The sequence below is a fragment of the Engraulis encrasicolus genome, chromosome 17 (assembly GCF_034702125.1).
Source record: "Engraulis encrasicolus isolate BLACKSEA-1 chromosome 17, IST_EnEncr_1.0, whole genome shotgun sequence".
NCBI lineage: Eukaryota > Metazoa > Chordata > Actinopteri > Clupeiformes > Engraulidae > Engraulis > Engraulis encrasicolus.
The window spans coordinates 34,469,355-34,488,091 of NC_085873.1; the positions used below are offsets into that span (position 1 = coordinate 34,469,355).

The 18,737-nt window shown below is 43.2% G+C and overlaps 1 protein-coding gene across 1 annotated transcript; it reads left to right on the forward strand.

The window, feature by feature from the left end:
• The first annotated feature begins 4,966 nt into the window (after nt 1–4,966).
• On the forward strand, nt 4,967–15,360 carry timm23a (translocase of inner mitochondrial membrane 23 homolog a (yeast)). Its single transcript, XM_063221329.1, has 7 exons — nt 4,967–5,325; nt 5,496–5,554; nt 5,677–5,770; nt 5,891–5,975; nt 6,592–6,650; nt 8,160–8,270; nt 14,723–15,360. The coding sequence occupies exons 1-7, from the start codon at nt 5,220–5,222 to the stop codon at nt 14,833–14,835; spliced, it is 627 nt and encodes a 208-aa protein (XP_063077399.1). The 5' UTR covers nt 4,967–5,219; the 3' UTR covers nt 14,836–15,360.
• Nucleotides 15,361–18,737: the final 3,377 nt, after the last annotated feature.

Genomic DNA, 18,737 nt, shown 5'->3' on the forward strand with positions numbered 1-18,737 from the left:
AATGGCTTCAGGGTACAGGCTATTAGAAAGTCTTGTAGTTCGTGCCTGTAATGACCTGTATCTTCTGCCTGAGGGAAGCAGTTGGAACAGGTGGTAAGCAGGGTGGTGACAGTCTTGCAAGATGTTTTGCACTCTTCGTAGACAGCGTGTGGTGTAGATTGTACCTATCTCTGGGAGAGGTGTCCCAGTGATTCTCTGTGCTGTTTTTACCACACGCTGGAGTGCCTGCTTGTCTGCTTTTGTGGAGCCAGAGTACCACACCAAAGACCCATACATCAGAACGCTGCTGATCGCACAGTTATAAAAGTTCACCAGCAGCAGGTCTGGGGATGTGATAGCCTCTTAACTTCCTCAAGAAGTAAAGTCTTTGCTGGGCCTTACCCACGGCTGAGGCTATCTGTGTACCCCAGGACAGATCATCAGCCACAGTCACCCCCAGGAATTTAAAGCTGTTGACCCTCTCCACCACCTCTGAGCCGATGGAGAGGGGTCTGTGAGGGGTCTTGTTCCTCCGAAAGTCTACAATAATTTCCTTGGTCTTTTTGGTGTTTAGGGCCAGGTTATTGTTGTCACACCATGATGCCAGATGTTGTACCTCCTTCCTGTAGTCCGTCTCATCGTTGTTTGTTATCAGTCCAAGAACGGTGGTGTCGTCAGCGAACTTGACTATGAGGTTGGAGGGGAAAGAGGCAGAGCAGTCATGGGTGAACAGGGTGTAGAGCAGAGGGCTTAGAACACATCCTTGGGGCGCGCCGGTGTTGATGGTAATAGTGGATGACATGTGATCACCTACTCTGACCCTCTGTGTGCGATCAGTCAGAAAATCCACAATCCAGTTGTACAAGGTGGTGTTTAGTCCTAGCTGGTGTATTTTGGAACGAAGACTGTAAGGCCGGATGGTATTGAAGGCCGAGCTGTAGTCCACAAAGAGGAGACGTGCATAGGTGTTCTTTTGCTCCAGATGTTCCAGGAGTGTGTGAAGCACAATGGCGATGGCGTCCTCTGTGGAGCGGTTTTCCCTGTATGCGAACTGAAAGGGGTCTTGTGATGGTGTAGTGGCCGCTTTAATATGTTTCATGACCAGTCACTCCATGCATTTAGCAGGAATAGGGGTGAGAGCAACAGGCCTGTAGTCATTGAGACCTGTGATGTGGGACTGTTTGGGAAGGGGAACTACTGTGGCGGCTTTGAAACAGGCTGGGACCCAACCAGTGGACAGTGAGGTGTTAAAAATGGAGGTAAAAATGTCTGTGAGTTCTGCAGCACACTCTTTGAGAACCCGGCCCAGCACTCCATCTGGTCCAGGTGCCTTCCTGGTGTTAATGCTGCTAAGTGCACATCTCACCTCATGTGTGGTCAGGACAGGAGCTGGATCTGTACTAGGTAGGGGGGGCAGGACAGGGTCTGTGTTCTCCCTGTCAAAACGGACATAAAAAAAACATTTAATTCCTCAGCCATAGGAGAATTAGCAGAGGGGGGATGAGTATTGCTTTTGTTGCCTGTTATGGCCCTGATGCCTTCCCACACCTGCCTGGTATTTGTGGTGTCAGCAAATCTGGCTTCGATGTGCCTTCGATTAGGCCTATATTGAGAGCCGATATAGTGTGTGATAGGCCTACACTTGGAGCCGATAGGCTATTGAAAGCAGCCTTTAAAAGAGATCGACCAACCTTCTCTTCGTCCCCTGAATAGAACGTATTGTATGGCAAATGTAATTTCTAAGATTCCTTCACAAAATGTGTCTTTACATGAAGCTGCATTAGGCCTAGGCCTACATTATATGATAGGCTATCGGAGACATAGGGCCCTTCTCAAAACCCAGTGCAGTGCACTTCCAAGTGTAGCCTATCAGCCTAATGCCGTGTACAGACCAAGAGTGAACGGAGCGAATGAAGCGACGGAAGTCATTATTTCTCTATGGAGGGCACGCGACCTGCGCAAATTTTGACGATTAAACTAAATCTAATCGCAGGCGAATTCGCTCTGACGCTATTCGGCGAAAACCAATCGGAACGTTCACATCTCCGAATGTCCCAGGCTGTCAAGCCAGAGCCGTTATGTGATTAGCTGAATCAAACATGTCAATGCTGCGTCTCCAGCGAATACACCAAATTCAAGGCGAAACTTCTTCTGCTACCCACGCTACCAGGCAGCATAGTTCGCTCTTGGTCTGGACACGGCATAATTAGTCACGCCCAGTGATTGGATACTCTTTATTAGTCACACCCATTGACAGTTCTATTTACTCTCAATGGTCACACCCAGTGATTGGATATTCTGTAGAGTTCACCACAGTGGGTTTACATACAGTGTTGAATCTCGCCCTCCAACCCGTGCCTGCAGTTCACCTAGGGAGCGCTGTCGAGACAGCAGAGCTCATAAGGATGTCGCTAATAACTGACAATTGTGCTCGCTGTCGGCTGAAACTTGACAATATTACTGTAAGTTCTGAGAAACCAATGTGGATTTCAATGAAATGTACAATAACCTGGGAGTTATGTCCTTCTGATTTCCTACAGCTTTGGCATTTATGAGTCAGGCTCCGCTAGCATCTTGCTAACAAAATTGCTTTACGGCCGTCGTGATCACAGCAATGCAGCCGGCCGACCAATCCAAACGCAGTGTGTGAAGCCACTCGTGACGTCATATTGACAATAAAGACGTATTTTACAAAGATCCAGCGAGTTTAAACATTCAAACTAAGTGCTGTTTGAAAGGTTAAACTATCCTGCCCTTTGGAAAAATAAAATGAAACGATGATACCAATTCTCTCCGAAAGCAATGGCAGCATCGTGGTTGAGCTCCATGGGACCCCATTCATTCTAACAGCCTCTGCGCTCCTTGGCGCTCCTCTGCGCTCCTCTGCGCTGTCTGGATGGCGCCACTTAGTGGACAGTACCACCCGGAAAAAGTCGCGAGATTCCTCTCTCGTACTACCCATAAACACTCTCTGAGTTCACCAAAGAGTATCCAATCACTGGGCGTGACTAAGCTGATACACTTGGAAGTGCACTGCACCATAGCCTTTCTACCTATAGCCGTCCCACATGCTATTCGCCCCATTATACAAAATTTGGCCGCAGTTCAATGGATTTGCATTAGGGGCGCTGTTCAGACAGAGCAGATTGGGGTTCCCCTATTGGGCTGGGGCTAATCGCCCACAATAAGTCCTCCCTAGCAGCTGAAACCTGAACATATTACGGTCGTCTATGACTGCAAATTAAAAATTAAAATTAAAAACACAGTAACCTAGGAGTTATATCCGTCTAGTTTCTTACAGCTTCGACATTTGTGAGTCAGTCTTCACTAGCTTCTAGCTAAGGAAATGACGACATCCAATTGGTGAATGGGGAACTAAACCGGATGCCAACGTCGGCGAGACGTAGCCTAGCCACAAGCTAACTGACAAACGTGAGGCCAACAACTCAGCCGATCGTGATGTACGCCACAAATAGACCAATCGACCTCATATTTAGACACTACAATGTTGATTTCTGCCTTCGATTTTCATCAGTTAAGAAATCTAGCGTCGGATTAACACATTTTTAAGGTAGTAAAGCGAGTTGCCGCCATGTTTGTTTTTCAGAATCACCCGGGTAGAGAGCTCACGTGCAGCATTCTGGGTAATTGAGTTTCACGTTATTCATGCACAAAATGCGTGTTTTTTAAAAAATGCAATGAGTTTAAAAAATCAAACCAAATGCCATTTGGAAGGGCAATTTACACTTCCTTTAGGAAAAATAAAATGAAAACCGGTGACCTTCCATATCCGACACATCAGTTGCGTCTATTGTGGAGCTTCATAGGACCCCCATTCATTCTGACGGCTCTCCTCTGCTTGAACATCGCCGCCCCGTGGACAGTACCACCCGGAAGAAGCTGCCAGTTTGGCCTCTCCTCTATAAATCCTCTCTGACTGCACTAGGTTTTGAGAAGGGCCTAGGCCTAGGCCTTCCCCACCCTTGTCCTACAGAGATGACTTCTTAACTTTAATTTTCTTGATATGTGTTGTGTTTAATCTATTATTCATTTTTAAAAATCTTGTATCCATATTTTATGTATTGGGCGGGCCTACTGTAGTCATGACATTTTAACGTAGCCCCATTGGTAGCCATAGGGAGGGAAAGTAATCTCATCGCCCCCTGCTGGCAACGTTCCAACCCCCTGCAACAAATGAATGTTTTTTTTCTTTGAAAAATTACATCTCGGCCCTGACGACGAAGTAGAAGTAGTGGCAGTCATATTATGGGCATGTTGGCCCGTTTTATCGAACCAGGTGGTAAAATGTTCGGTTTTTCACTGATCTGAGCTGATTTTAATATTCTTTAAAAAGCTAATACAGAACTACACTGACTGGCATGTGTGGCTTGTTTACTCCATGTAATTAGCATAGCCAAATTAGCATAGCCAAACATGAGCCAGAGAGGTGGTTACTCGTCACCACAGAAGCCATCATATCTACTAGAGAATTTAAAACCATACCAAAATGATCGCGTGTATATATGTGTAATAAGAAGACAATGTGGAACTCATAGGATTACAAGAATGTGAAGATATGCGAAGAACTTGCGTTCGTTCGCGTTCATTTGTTTCTCTGTGTTGTCAACGAGGCGCGAAGCACAGCATGCTGGGAGCTGTAGTCCGTTTCCGACCAGATTGGCACAATTTCTATTTTTCTTAAAAGGGCAAAAAATGACTTGAGATTTTCACAGGTAGTAGTTCATGCTATTGTGTACGCTGAAAAATGTGTCTGGTGTTATAGTTCCAAGTCATATCTTTGTGGGATTTTTTTTTAAATTTGTCTATGGGAGTTTCAATAGGATCACCCTGGTGTTTGGAACGTAACCGCTAGGATCGCTGTTTTCCACTTTCCCTCCCAATACTACAGCGTTTCTAACATTTTGGCGATTATGACATCACTGTCGTGAAACATAATGTAATGCTATTGGTTTACGATAGTATTGCGCAATAGACGTCTTCCGCATTTACGGCAGAACGTGGTGGAGGTCAGGGATGGATGTATGTTGCGCTTGACATTAGAAAACAGTTAAACTTTTAACGTTTGCTTTAATATTTCATTGTATCGTATGACTTTACTACATTCTGGCTCTTGACCACACTTGTTCTGACTCAAGGGGGAAGGCCAGATAAGTACAACAACCTGTTACCACGCCGTAAGAACCAGATTGCAAGGTTAGCTAGCTGCCCCACCACCAAACATGGATAACAACACGTCTGGTTCGGGTGGATTTAAAGGTGGATTGGGTGGCATTTTTGGTGGAGGAGCTCCGGAATATTCAAACACAGAGTTGGCTGGCGTGCCATGTAAGTACAAATGTCGCCGAGTAAACATCTTTGTAGGTTAGATGACGTTTCCCTTGGACAACTGGCGCTAAGTGGTACAGTGTCCTGAGACGAATGCCATTAGCCCACATTTTGATAACGATTGGCATATAGCTGCTTCACGGTGATGTGTTTATATCTCTTTGTCATAGTGACCGGAATGAGCCCTCTCTCGCCTTACCTCAACGTCGACCCCCGGTACCTTGTGCAGGTAAGCCCACTCAAACTCGTTGTAGCCTATGTAACACACAGATAATGTTCTACGAGCTGTTACGTGTAGTCCTGTTTAGAAGATCATACGCTAAACCCAATTTTTTTACTCAATATTTTCAGGACAATGACGAATTCATTCTTCCTATGGGGGCAAGTAAAACCCGTGGTCGTTTCGAGCTGGCTTTCTTTACCATCGGCGGATGCTGCATGACCGGTAAGTTGTCGCACTGCCATCTGCCTTTAGTAGTGTTGGTTTTGTTGACGACATGCTGCCTAGTTGTCAAGGTTCCCATCTAACCTCACTCGCCGGGCTCTGTATTTTATTTTTTGACAGGCGCTGCATTCGGATCTCTAAATGGACTGCGTATGGGTCTGAAGGAGACGAAAGACATGGGCTTTTCCAAACCACGGAATGTGCAGTAAGTATTGTGCTGTTCCCCGTTAATATTTTGTTGATTTCGAAGTGGTGTACCTTGCAGATTTCTGTTTTCAAGTTTCAGGCAGTGTTTTGAATGTTGCTGCTGGTCTATGGTACTCAAATATGCCATTGGACACTTAGCGGACAAGTATGCAAAGGTAGTTTATCAGACACCAGGCAACACTTGGTGATCCTAGTAACCAATAGTGTCATTTCACAGCAACATTACTATCTAAGATTGGCAAATGATAGAATGTCTTGACCATTAAGGGCAAGGGCAGTCATGGGTAAGTGGTTAGGGCGTCAGACTTGTAGCCCAAAGGTTGCCGGTTCGACTCCTGACCCGCCAGGTTGGTGGGGGGAGTAATTAATCAGTGCTCTCCCCCATCCTCCTCCATGACTGAGGTACCCTGAGCATGGTACCGTCCCACCGCACTGCTCCCTTTTTGGCGCCATTGGTGGCTGCCCCCTTTCACATGTGAGGCGTAAATGCAATTTAATTGTGAGCAGTGTTCACTTGTGTGCTTTTGGAGTGCTGTGTCAATGGGAGTTGGAGTTTCCCTGTTGGGTTTTCATTAAGCCATATATCTTGACCAACATCTCCCCCACTTCCACAGGATCCTAAACATGATCTCAAGGCAAGGTGCTTCTTGGGCGAACACACTAGGCTCTGTGGGTAAGAACAACCTTTGAATCCTCGCCTATGATTTTCTTGCGGTTGAGACAACTTGTAGAATACCATTGCTTGAGGTGACAATAGAAGGTGGTAGTAAAATTCTAGAAGAACTGGGGGAAAATCCTTACTCCTCAAGGAGGTGACTCAAAAATATGGCATACACTTCAACCATGCAGCATGTACCATAAGTCTGAAGGGTTTCCTAAGCGTTTATGGTCCTGGGATCAGAGGATTGTGTCTAATCAAACTGCACCAGGCTGAAGACCTGGATGTGGTGTGAAATGGCTGTGTACTTCAGTAACGCATGTTAACACTGAATTGATTCCTTGTGCACTGTACATAATTTGCAGATGGATTACAGCGATAGCCTGATTGGTTGAATTTCACCCTAATTGGTTGAAAGTGGTTGAATTTCACCCTAAACCCATAAATTGTGAAAACTATGAAAAAAAGCTTCTAGATGAAGAGACAAACAACAGTAGCCCCATAGTGCATGTCGTCCCATAGTGTAATGCTATAACAGGCGTTGAGTATTTTTTACTACTACACTACTATGACATTACACAATCACCATTTCCCAATGTCAAGTGTTCTAGCCTTGCTTGTGCGTGAAACGCCAAGTGATTGGATACTCTTTGGTGAACTCCACAGAGTATCCAATCACTAGGTGTTTGACGCACTACCAAGGCTAGAGCACTTGACAATGGGAAATGGACAGTGTCTTTAGTAATGCAGTACGACTTGGTCCATGTCATGTAACAGCCAGTTTATAACCGCAGCTATGTCTTAGCGGCGTACACACACAAAGCTAGCATTTCGCTTGCTCGTCTACTCGCCACTCTTTCATGGAACGTTCGCTGATAGTTCCCGTGGCTTTAACTGCCAATGGACAGCCGAGAAGTACCGAACTCTGCACTCCAATTGGTTACTCGCTTACTCGCCTCGCTCGGAGATAAAATATTTTCAACTCGGGATCCGCCCACATCGCATCGCTTGTACAGTACTCGCCTACTCACCTGCGAGTCTCGCTGGGACACATTGACATTCTATTGAGTTCATTCGCTGAGCGAGTAACTTGCAGCGACGTGTGTGTACGGCCCTTTAGCGGGTTAACCCATTGATGCCTAAAGCACCTGCAAAAAATGCCTGGTGATTGCCTAAGCCCAATGGGAGAGTTGCCCTCAGCCTATAAAAACCTGCATATCTCAGCCTCTGATGCACATAAAAACATGGAACATGATTACATGCAAACCCTAAGACCCTTATCTTGCATTAGTGTTCATTCAGCTGTAACATACCCACATTTTTATTTAAAAAGCTAAAATGTCAAGAGCCTGAATGCATCATCGCTCCAGGCACCAAAGGTCAAACAACACAAGTCCTCATCAGGCTAAAATGAGTTAAATATGAATTATATATTTCCCTGTGTGTGTGTGTAGTGATGCCATAATAATGAAGCTGTCTGTCTGTTTGCTTCCCTGTCCGCCTCCCCCCTCCCCCTCTCCACAGCCCTGCTGTACAGTGTTGTGGGCGTAGCTATCGAGAAGGCGCGTGGAGCTGAGGACGACATCAACACCATAACAGCCGGCACAGTCGCTGGAATGCTGTACAAATCCACAAGTGAGTTGCTGTTGATGTGTTCAGTGCCGGCTTGCACAGTTTTTCCTTGGTGCTCGTTAGGGGTGTAAATAATATCGAAATGTATCGATATTTCGCGATGTATTCTAATGATTGAATCGAATCGCATCGCATCGTATCGTGGGGCATTCTTAAGTATCGAAAATAATTGAATCGCTGGCCCCTGCCCAATAACTTAATAGAAGTGGGAAAGTAATTGGGGAAAAAAATCGAATTGAATCATATCGTGGGGCATTCTTAATAATCGAAAATAATCAAATCATATCGCATCGAATAATAAGATATTGATATTGAATCGTATCGTCATGGAGGCTGTGATTTACACCCCTAGTGCTCGTCAGTGTAGTGAAAGTAAAGTGAAAGCCCACCTGGGAAACTCCAACTCCCATTGTCATTGTGACACAGCACTCCACAGCAGACAAGTGCACACTGCACCCAATGAAATTGCAATGATGCCTCGCCCGTGCAAGGGAGCACTGCGGCGGGACGGTACTATGCTCAGGGTACCTCAGTCATAGAGGAGGGAGGATTGGGGGAGAGCACTTGTTAATTACTCTCCAGTCGAACCGGCAACCTTTGGGCTACAAGTCTGATGCCCTAACCGCTCACCCACGATTGCCCCACAGTGTAGGCAGGTGCTCTGAATCTTTGTCACGTACAGAAAATCCAAGGCACTCAAGGTTACAATTTGTTGTACTTTTTATTTGGCTACAATAATCTCTCCCTGAAAAGGGCAGACTAGGCAGTTGCCGAGTAGCCTGGGTGAATAGCCGACTGTTGACTCCGTCAATCAGTCTGGCAAAAGCCATGAGGAATCCTTCTCCGTGGACGATGGGAGATGGTCTGATCTTACTCTATCATTTAAATTAATTGAGGTTCCAAACTCAAATTAGAACCCATATTGTGCTTTATTAGCATGCCTGTTACGTTATAGCGTCGCAAAAGCATACAAATAACAAAACGAAAGTGTGAATATAGTTACCTTAACCAATCAGTAACGGAGCTCGCGGGTGAGTTCTACGTCACCACTCTCAACTGTTTGCTGATTGGCTAAAACTGAGAGCCCCGAGCTCGAGGCTTTTGCCAGACGATGAGCGGAGCCAAAATCTTTGGGTGGAGTACATGGAAGGCGTCGCCAGGCTAGTTGCTGAGGGTCCCCACCAAAATCTGCTCTCTGTAAGGCCAGCAATAGTCGGCCCTGCCGTGGCAAATGTCAGTAAAATTCATTCGAATGGGACTCCGTGTCCATATATTTTGCCTAAAGCTACGTTCACATACAAAACTCCCATCTCGCCCACTCGCCTACTCGCCACTTGCTTATAGCTGGGTCTCTTAGCGTCCAAAAAGGGCCTAATCGTTACGCGCTGGATAGAAGCACCAAAATCGGTGTAGACCTTCCTTAGGGTGTTCTCCATCATTTCAGAAGGGGTGCCCCAAATTTCAATGTCATTAAGGTCATTTTTATGGGGTAAATCCAAGATGGCTGCCCAAAACCAGCCAATAGTAGTAAAATGCTGTACTGCTTGGACATAATGGTGTTATGGGCCAATCCACCTATTTGTGTGTGATGTATACAAGCTAAATTTTGAAAATATGTGCAAAAATTACCATAAAAACAATGTTATATATGTCTTATTTAGATTTAAAAACAGGAGAATCATAAAAACCATGGTCAGAATGAGATCACTACAATTGAGAGCTCATTTCTGAGCATTTAGCTATTGAACAACATTCGTTAAGAGTTTTAAAAATTTGCAGTGGGTCATATCTATAACATCCAAAAAGAAAATTGTGGTTAGAAAATTTAGGGGAGAAGAGATAAACCCTTGAACTGGGCATAACTGTCCCAATGTTAGCATGCTAGCATTAGCAGATTCAGACACTCAGTCTGCTGTTCAGATAAAGATAGCAAACAATAATTTTAATCCCACTTACACATGCGCGCACACACACAAACTACTACTACTTCCTTAGGACCCCCTCAATGATTTAACCCTAGGAGTCCAACTGAAATATATTCATATCAATCAAGTCAATAATACATGTACATATCAAGTGTCAGTGACAGCTGTCAAATGACAAATATGCTGATTAATGTTCAGATATGTATATCGCAGTCCTAAGTGTACAATGGAGTGATAAGGGCATTTATGCTTAGGAAATTATGAATAATCAATATGCAATACACCATCCATACAGTATATTGACAGATACTTTGTTTTAAAAGAGCAAAATGGTAACATGTCTGTTTTTCCATCTACTTTTGGCTTTAATCTAGATGACATGTTAGCTACCTAACCACTTATTTATTGTTTGCTCGTTATTTTTTATTTGTGGGTGTGGTCCTTTGTTTAAAACATGTCTGCCTGCCTTCCCTCTCTCACATAGGCTACTAAAATAGTCTTTCAAAAACTTAAAACAACAGCATGTGGAAATCCTATTGGCTTTGGAGGGCTAACGTCTATAAGACTATACTGTACTCTACTGTATTGCACTGTACTGTACTCTACTGTACTGTACCGTACTGTTCTGTAGTGTGATATACCGTACTGTACTCTACTGCACCGTGCAGTAGGCTATGCTACTGTACTGTACTGTACTGTACTAGACTGCACCGTACTGTAAGCTACTGTACTGTACTTAACTAGACTCCACCGTACTTTATGCGACTGTACTGTACTTTACTGTACTGCACCGTACTGTATGCTACTGTACTGTACTGCACCGTACTGTATGCTACTGTACTGTACTGTACTGTACTGTACTATACTGCACCGTACTGTATGCTACTGTACTGTACTGCACCATACTGTATGCTACTGTACTGTACTGTACTATACTCTACTGTACTTTATTATACTGCACCATTCTGTATGCTACTGTACTGTACTGCACTCCACTGCACTGCACTGCACTGTACTGTACAGTACAACTATAGAACTGAAACATGTAGAGCGGTGGTGCTCAAACTGTGGTACGCGTACCACTGGTGGTACTTGAGACATCTCTGGTGGTACTTGGAATGCCATTATGAACCTCTCCTGTACTGACTGGCAAAAGTGAAAATGGAAGGCCTTTACTGCGATATTCTAATGTTGGTTGTCAAGGTGGTACTCGGAGAGCTTCAATATTTCTCAAGGGGTACTTCACACAAAAGGTTTGAGAACCACTGATGTAGAGCATTCTGAGGACATGTACAATATTATGCAAAAAGGTGTAGTGGGAATGAGTTATGTTACTGTTACCACTCAAAATCTTGAAGGTTAAAAAAAGTCTTGTGGCATTTTGTTTGGGGGGGGCGGGGTATGATCGACTATTCTTCCGCCCAGACTATTTATGTGCCTTGCATATCAAGAAAATGAGTCCAGGTAATGATTTACTTTCATAGTATATACCATATGAGAAGTGTTGTTCTATAGCCTATAGATATTTCTCCTATGGGTAAGGGTGGCAAAAGACCTACAGTACATGTTGTCCATCAGCTGTCAGTTTGATAGCAGTTTAAGTACTCAATGACTACTGAGGCCAACTAATACAACTTTTGAACAAGTACTAGGTGAGGACTTAAAATAAACATTTTTTTTATCTCTGTCTTCTTACTCAACATACACTAAGAAATCATTCCCATTTAATTTGAACTGAAGCCATATTGTGGCCTAAATGTAGGCCTATATTGAGTAATCTGTAATGCCATTCTAAAGATGACTGAAATGCTCTCACAATTATGCACTTGTAAAAAATATAGAATTAGGTGATCTTATGGGGGTTTCTTCATGCATATGGAACGGTCCTGTCCTTTACCCTCTCTCATACAAATAAAATACGTATATCTGTTATGGAAATTAGAGGATGGAGAACCTGCTACCTAGGGCATCTTGCACTGACACTATCCCATTCAAATCGAGCATTAGCAGCAGTCTATTCTCACCATAGATTAGTGTTGGCAATGCTCATTTAATTCAGACCAAGAATCTTCTCAAATAGTTCACAATGTGTTACATGCTGTCAAGCACGTAAGCACAGACTCACCCATACTTTCACACTATGTACATTTTATAGTTTTATCCATCTAGTCTAGCAGGCTACCCTTGCTTCATCTCTTCTGAGGACTATATTAACATTGTCAGCTAAGTATAATGTCATGTAATAACAATGTAATGCGTTACCAACATGACATATTGTATATGACATGGTAGACATTTTTTTTTCAAGGGGCACCCCTTCTAGGATGTCTTCAAATCACGCAAGGGACATGTGTACTGAATTATATGCTTCTATCCAGCGCGTAACGATTCCTCGGCTTAGAGCCCCTACTATTATGGAACTGTTGCCAACCGTTCCCGTGGCTTTAACTGCCAATGCAAAAGCGAGAAGTACCGAACTCTGCCTTCCAATTGGTTAATTGAGCAACTAGCAGCGACGTGCGTGAATGAAGCTAAAGGCTCCAAAATGGCTAAAGCCACAGCTGAAGGTGTTTTCACTGTTACAGTGTACTCAACTGCAGCAGTGTTCAATCTTAAACTACGGTAATGTTTTCCCAAAGCTGATGTGATAGGATGCAAGGACGAGTCATTAAGTTGTCTGGTCTATATTGAACTACTGAGTCTCAACTTTAAACGCTACATTTAAACTCAAACTAATATTTCCACTTGAAGCGTAGGAAGCCATCCTGTAAAAGCTCACAAATAGAGGTGCTCCGATCACCATTTTTTGGGTCCGATCACCGATACCGATCACCAAAAATCTTTATCTGCCGATTACCGATCATTGCCGATCACAAAAATGATTTCCTATTTTTTTAATAGCCTATTAATTATCCTTATTGAATACTATTTCTGCCCATAAACCAATCAATCTTAATTTGCACATGTCTATTATTAGGCTATTATTATTATTATTATTATTATTATTATTATTATCTTTCAGACTAGTGTTGGTAATACAGTCTACAGTATTAATCAATGTATAAGTTATTGCATAGAATAACTAAACTATTTAAGATTGAATTGAAACTGAAACATTACATCAAATAGTCTTCCACATACGAGAAAAAAACAACCTGTCGCTTTAAATGAGCAGCCTCGTGAGGAGAGCCCCTCCCCTCTCTGTCACCGTCCACAGTTGCAGTGCTCCACTACCGTTCTGAATCTCTCTCTCAAGTTTTAACCACATCTGTCGCCGTTTGGTGTTTCAGCGACTATCAAACTAATCGACTGACTGCCAATTACAACTTTGAAAACAATAATTGACATGTTTGTGCTGACAACGTGAAGTTGTCGCGTGCTGACCAAGGCAACTACACAGGTTATAACGTAACATGGCTCACTGGCGAGTACTCAATCGCAAATTACATTGTCACTCAGGTAAACGGCGCATGGATCGGAAAATCAGATCATTGTTGATGCAGATATGGTTATGAATGGTGGAAATGAAGGGGGGAATGGCGAAAAGTTATAGACAAGCAAAGATGCCTTCTTTTGGTGCAGTTGCAGCTGTGCAGAGCCAGCGCCTACATGCAGCGCCAGGTGTAAAGGCAAATGGTTGCGTGAGGAATTTAATATCTCTCGATCGGTTTTTTGATCGGCATGTTTTTCCGATCACCGATCAGGCTATTTTTGGCCATTATCGGCCGGTCATGATCGGCAGCCGAGCAATCGGAGCACCTCTACTCACAAAATATACTTCAGAATGTTTAATTATGACACTAATGAATAGGGCTGTAACGATACACTCAACTCAGGATTCGGTTTGTATGAGGTTTTTTGACCTACAGTTCGATACACCCCACGATTTCACAATTGCCAACGTTATGAAATAAAATTATCAATAAAAACTATGGTACTTTATAAGTAGAATATGTTACAAGAGGCTACTAATAATTTTGAAAAGTTTAAATATAATGATTTGAAGCTTGGAAGCACGATCATGTCATACATCATATGGTTGTTTTCTGGCCTGATGGGTAACAAAACTTTTAAAGGGTGTATTACTGTCTGCATTGGTCTATGCTTCTTGTTATGTCCTTGTTGTGAATTTTATTGATGAGCTCTGTTTGTCTTGCTTGCATGTTTTTGTTATGTCCTGCGTATTTCTATATGGTTATGTCTCAATATTTTATGGTTTGCTGTCTGTGGATATGTTGTCTTTGTGAATTGTTTGTTTCTGTCTGTGCTGTGAGTCCTATGGAGTGTGTTTTGCGTTTTTGCTGCTCATTTGGCTAGGGCCTGCTTGAAAAAGAGGGAACTGCCTCAATGTGTTTTTACCCTAGTAAAATAAAGGGGAAATAAAAAAATTAAATAAAAAAGATCACGATATTGCCTCTTTGTATCACAATACAGTATTGTGACTGTGTATCGCAATTTCTCTGTTCGATACAATATCGTTACAGCCTACTAATGAATACATGTGTCTCCCTTTTGTGCGCTTGTTTGCAGGTGGTCTTCGAGGAATTGCACGAGGCGGCCTGGCAGGCCTGGCTTTGACTGGTGCCTACGCTCTCTATAACAACTGGGATCACCTGAAAGGCTCGGCGCCAACCCGCTACTGACCCCCCCACCTCTACCCTTACCCCACCTCCTCACAGCAGCAGAGGACACTGGGATATTGGAGGAATAACTGGCTCAAAGCCACTGACTTTTTATATAAAACCCAGACCTCCATCACATCACAACACCACACAATCTCCTCCAAAGCTTCTCAACCAGATCCGTATACCCATTCTCCACCTTCCTTCCCTCTTCTACTTTTTAACCATGTCACCCCAGTCAGGTGGTGGAGTGGATAAGTTCGTCCATTTGGGACCAGAAGATCTCTCCGTTTAGGTTTTACTCAACTTATATTTATGAATAATAATAATAGTAATCAGGCAAATCATGCCTAATGTGAAACATGGTATGTGCGACTGGTGTTTTTTGTTTTGTTTTTTTGTTTTATTCATGTTCAATACTCCCCATTTCTGTGGCCAAAATAGAACGTTTACACACGTGTAAAACGCCTCGAAGACAACCGAGTACAACCATCTTTTCCATCGACAGATGTGCACATATGTGCGCAAATAAATCTGGTTGTCACACCTCGTGTTTCATATTTTTTTTCACATCTCCCATGTCGCGTCGCGTCGCGTTTTGTCAGGAGTTGTGCCAGTGTTTCAGCCAGGACTGTGTGACTGCGTTCACGAATGAATTTTGGAACACTGCTCAGTCTGGAGTCTCGGAGGGCCTTACTGATTGATGGGGACTACTGTCGTTGTACAGTTCGATGTCTGTGACTTGAAATGCAAATATGTGAATCTCTAAATGTAAACAAAACACGAAGAAGAAAAAAAAGCCGCCATGGGAAGTTACAATATGCTGTCATTGGGCATCAAAGGCTCAATCCTTAAATAAAAATATTTAAAGATATATATTTCAGTTATTGTGACATATTCTCAGCTGGTTAATATTGTCACTGTATTCCAAAGTGTAAAGGTAGTTAAACGTGGGACACAGCTGACACAAGAGAGGACCAAGAAAACACAAATTGGGCAGCTCTGTTTAAATGCTGAATATGGGAAAAGGAAGAGAATTACATACACTGTTGATGACAGGGGCAGCCGTGGCCTAGTGGTTAGAGAGTTTGTCTTTCAATCTGGGGGTTGCAGGTTCAAATCCCCCCTGACCTCTCCCACATCCATGGCTGAAGTGCCCTTGAGCAAGGCACCTAACCCCACATTGCTCCAGGGACTGTAACCAATATCCTGACAAATAATAACTAAGTCGCTTTGAATAAAATGAAAGCGTCAGCTAAGTGAAATGTAATAAAATGTAATGTAATGACACGGAGCTGCCAAGGATAAATCCAAAGTCATAATAGCTTGTTTTTACACTCACAATAATAGCAATTTAAATGCTTAACGTGTTGGTCATGTGAAGGTTTATTGGTCACACTCATGCAGCCATTCTGTTATTAGCCCCATACGACTTCTGTTTCTGTCGATCAACATTGACGAAGCACGTGAGCGAGAATTTGTCACGATGTGGGTGTTATTAAATACAGCGCATTTAAAGTCGGCCACAAATATGAACGAGACGATGAGCTCGTACCGGTTTGCTCTACTAACACACCACGTGTGAGGAGTGGGGGGACAGGCAGTGAGGAGGAGCTGAAGTGGGGACCTGCGCAAACTTGTGTAGAGGTGTGAGACAAGACCCATATACACACGTGAGTGAGTTGTTGGCCAACCAGTTCATGGGCGCGTGACCTCGGAGGCAGTCCGCAGACGAGCGTTGAAGGGGATACGCAACTGCAGAGGTTGCAAGATCTGACTGCAGTCGCGTTCATCCCGCGATAGTTTGACACCATGTGACATGTCACCTCGTCAACGCAACATCACCGAAGTTGACAGGAAATCTAACCGTCATGCAGCATTTTCACCCAGGGTGCATTGCTGTTTAAATGCGCATGCATGCGTTGACGACAAGTCAATCGCACCTATTGTCAGTGACATGTTGCAGAATACTCCAATGCCTTTTTGAATCCAGGCGGCTATTCCAAGACCATAGTGAAGTGATAAACTTGGCTATGGTGACCTGCTGTACATGAAGTAGAAAACCAGTTAATTGATGGGCCACAAGTCAAGGTCATTTTAGTTGAGGACGTCATTGATGATTTACCACCACCTCAAGGTTAAAGGGACAGTTTGGTCAATTCCAACATGCAGTTGTATTGCTCACGCTACCCTTGACTTGTCAGTACCTGGTGATGCCACATTTTTCGGCTCAGCCCTTTCCGAGATATAAGCAATTCTAATGGGGGCAGCGTTTGTTTAAATTTTTAAAAAATGAAACATAGGCCAACTCCAAATATTTTCCCAAAAGGTACTGCTGTTGCTAGTTGTCTGCTGATGTTTTATAACCTTTTGGATGTTTTTGGGAATAAATAAAAATGTTTTTTTGAAATGTAAACAAAGAGCTGCCCCCATTACAATGACCAGGATCTCGGAAACGGCTGAAGAAGAAGGAAAAAAAATCTCAGGCACTGACAAGTCCAGGGTAGTGTGAGCATTACAACTGCATGTTGAAATTGACCAAACTGTCCCTTTAACTTAACCTGGTTTCAGTGTTGTCAGATGTGTTTGATCAAATCCCACCCAAAAGGTGCTCAAAAACCATCAGGAAGCTCAAAAAAAATCCCCAATTTCAACAAATTGCATTGATTTTCTATGGGCATAAAATTGCAGTAAAAAACCTGCCAAATGGCCGATTTTTCCCGTTTTTACCCGCAGACGGCCATCCGAAGCAGTCCAATTGGGCGGGTAACCGCCCAATCTAGCAACACTGCCTGGGGTGCATTTCTCAAAAGAGAAGTTATTAGCCTGTTAGCAACTTCGGTAGTTGCCAATGAGGAAAATGCATTGAAAACAACGAAGTAGCTCATGTAGAAAGCAACTTTGGTTTGGAGAAATGCACCCCTGGTTTACTACTAGGTCAGGCTCTTGGAATAACAGGTTGCCGTGTCAGTGTATAGCATGTAATTTACGCGTAGATTTCTGTAAACAACTGCAGGTGTGGCACATCATTCAGGAAAGAAAACACCTCTAACAGAAAAGATGACTTTCATTCTGCAAAGTAGATATTTAATGAGTGAAAAATGATATGACAAGGTAGTTAAACAAGGCTGACTGATTGTATCTAACAGATGAGTAACATACTATGATGTATGACACGATTGGTTGGATGTAAGGACAATGACATGTCAATCCAGGAATAATCCAGAGGACGTAGTTGGCGGCAAAGTGTTGAGAGAGCCCAGAACAGCAGTTGTTATGTAACTAGTATATTGTGTAAAATGCTATAGTAATTTACTATTGTATTATATACAATACACTAGCTACATAGCAAGTAGTTCTGTTGTTCTCCATTGTGAAAGCAAGTATATTTTATACAATATTACAGTATACTAAGCATTCTTTACAGAGTACACTAGAGGATGGTTACAGATGTGTCCAGTAGATAGCGGTATAGAAGTTTCATCAATGCAGGAAAAAGTCCTTGATGCAGGTGGCCTCGATCCAGTGGAGTCAGTGGTGTAGGTGAAGACATTGGTGAACGTGATTATTTTTTATACAATACGATAGTACACTAAGCACTATATACTGAGTAAACAGGAAGGATCTCTGCACATTGGTGGACTGAATTTTGCTGTTTTTTTATTTAGTGTACCTACAGTAATTTAAAAAAAGCAGCAAAATCAAGTCCTCCAGTGTGCTGTGATCCTTCTTGTTTACTGTGGATTACTGATGACTGCACATCACCAGCACATGAAACCTGGCTGTGCATAGGAGCTTCAGATCTTTGAACACTCTCTACTGAGTATACTAAAGGGTGGGGAAATGGGTACACAAATGCAGTAGGCCTATCCAATAAATAGCGGTAAGGAGATTTCATCAATGCAGGAAGAAGTCCCTGATGC

What these genes read in the sequence shown, in the direction of transcription:
- timm23a (XM_063221329.1), top strand. Translation starts at nt 5,220, where the DNA reads ATGGATAACAACACGTCTGGTTCGGGTGGATTTAAAGGTGGATTGGGT. An exon ending in AGAGTTGGCTGGCGTGCCAT is followed by an intron (nt 5,326 to 5,495) that starts GTAAGTACAAAT and finishes TCTTTGTCATAG; the next exon opens with TGACCGGAATGAGCCCTCTC. An exon ending in ACCCCCGGTACCTTGTGCAG is followed by an intron (nt 5,555 to 5,676) that starts GTAAGCCCACTC and finishes CAATATTTTCAG; the next exon opens with GACAATGACGAATTCATTCT.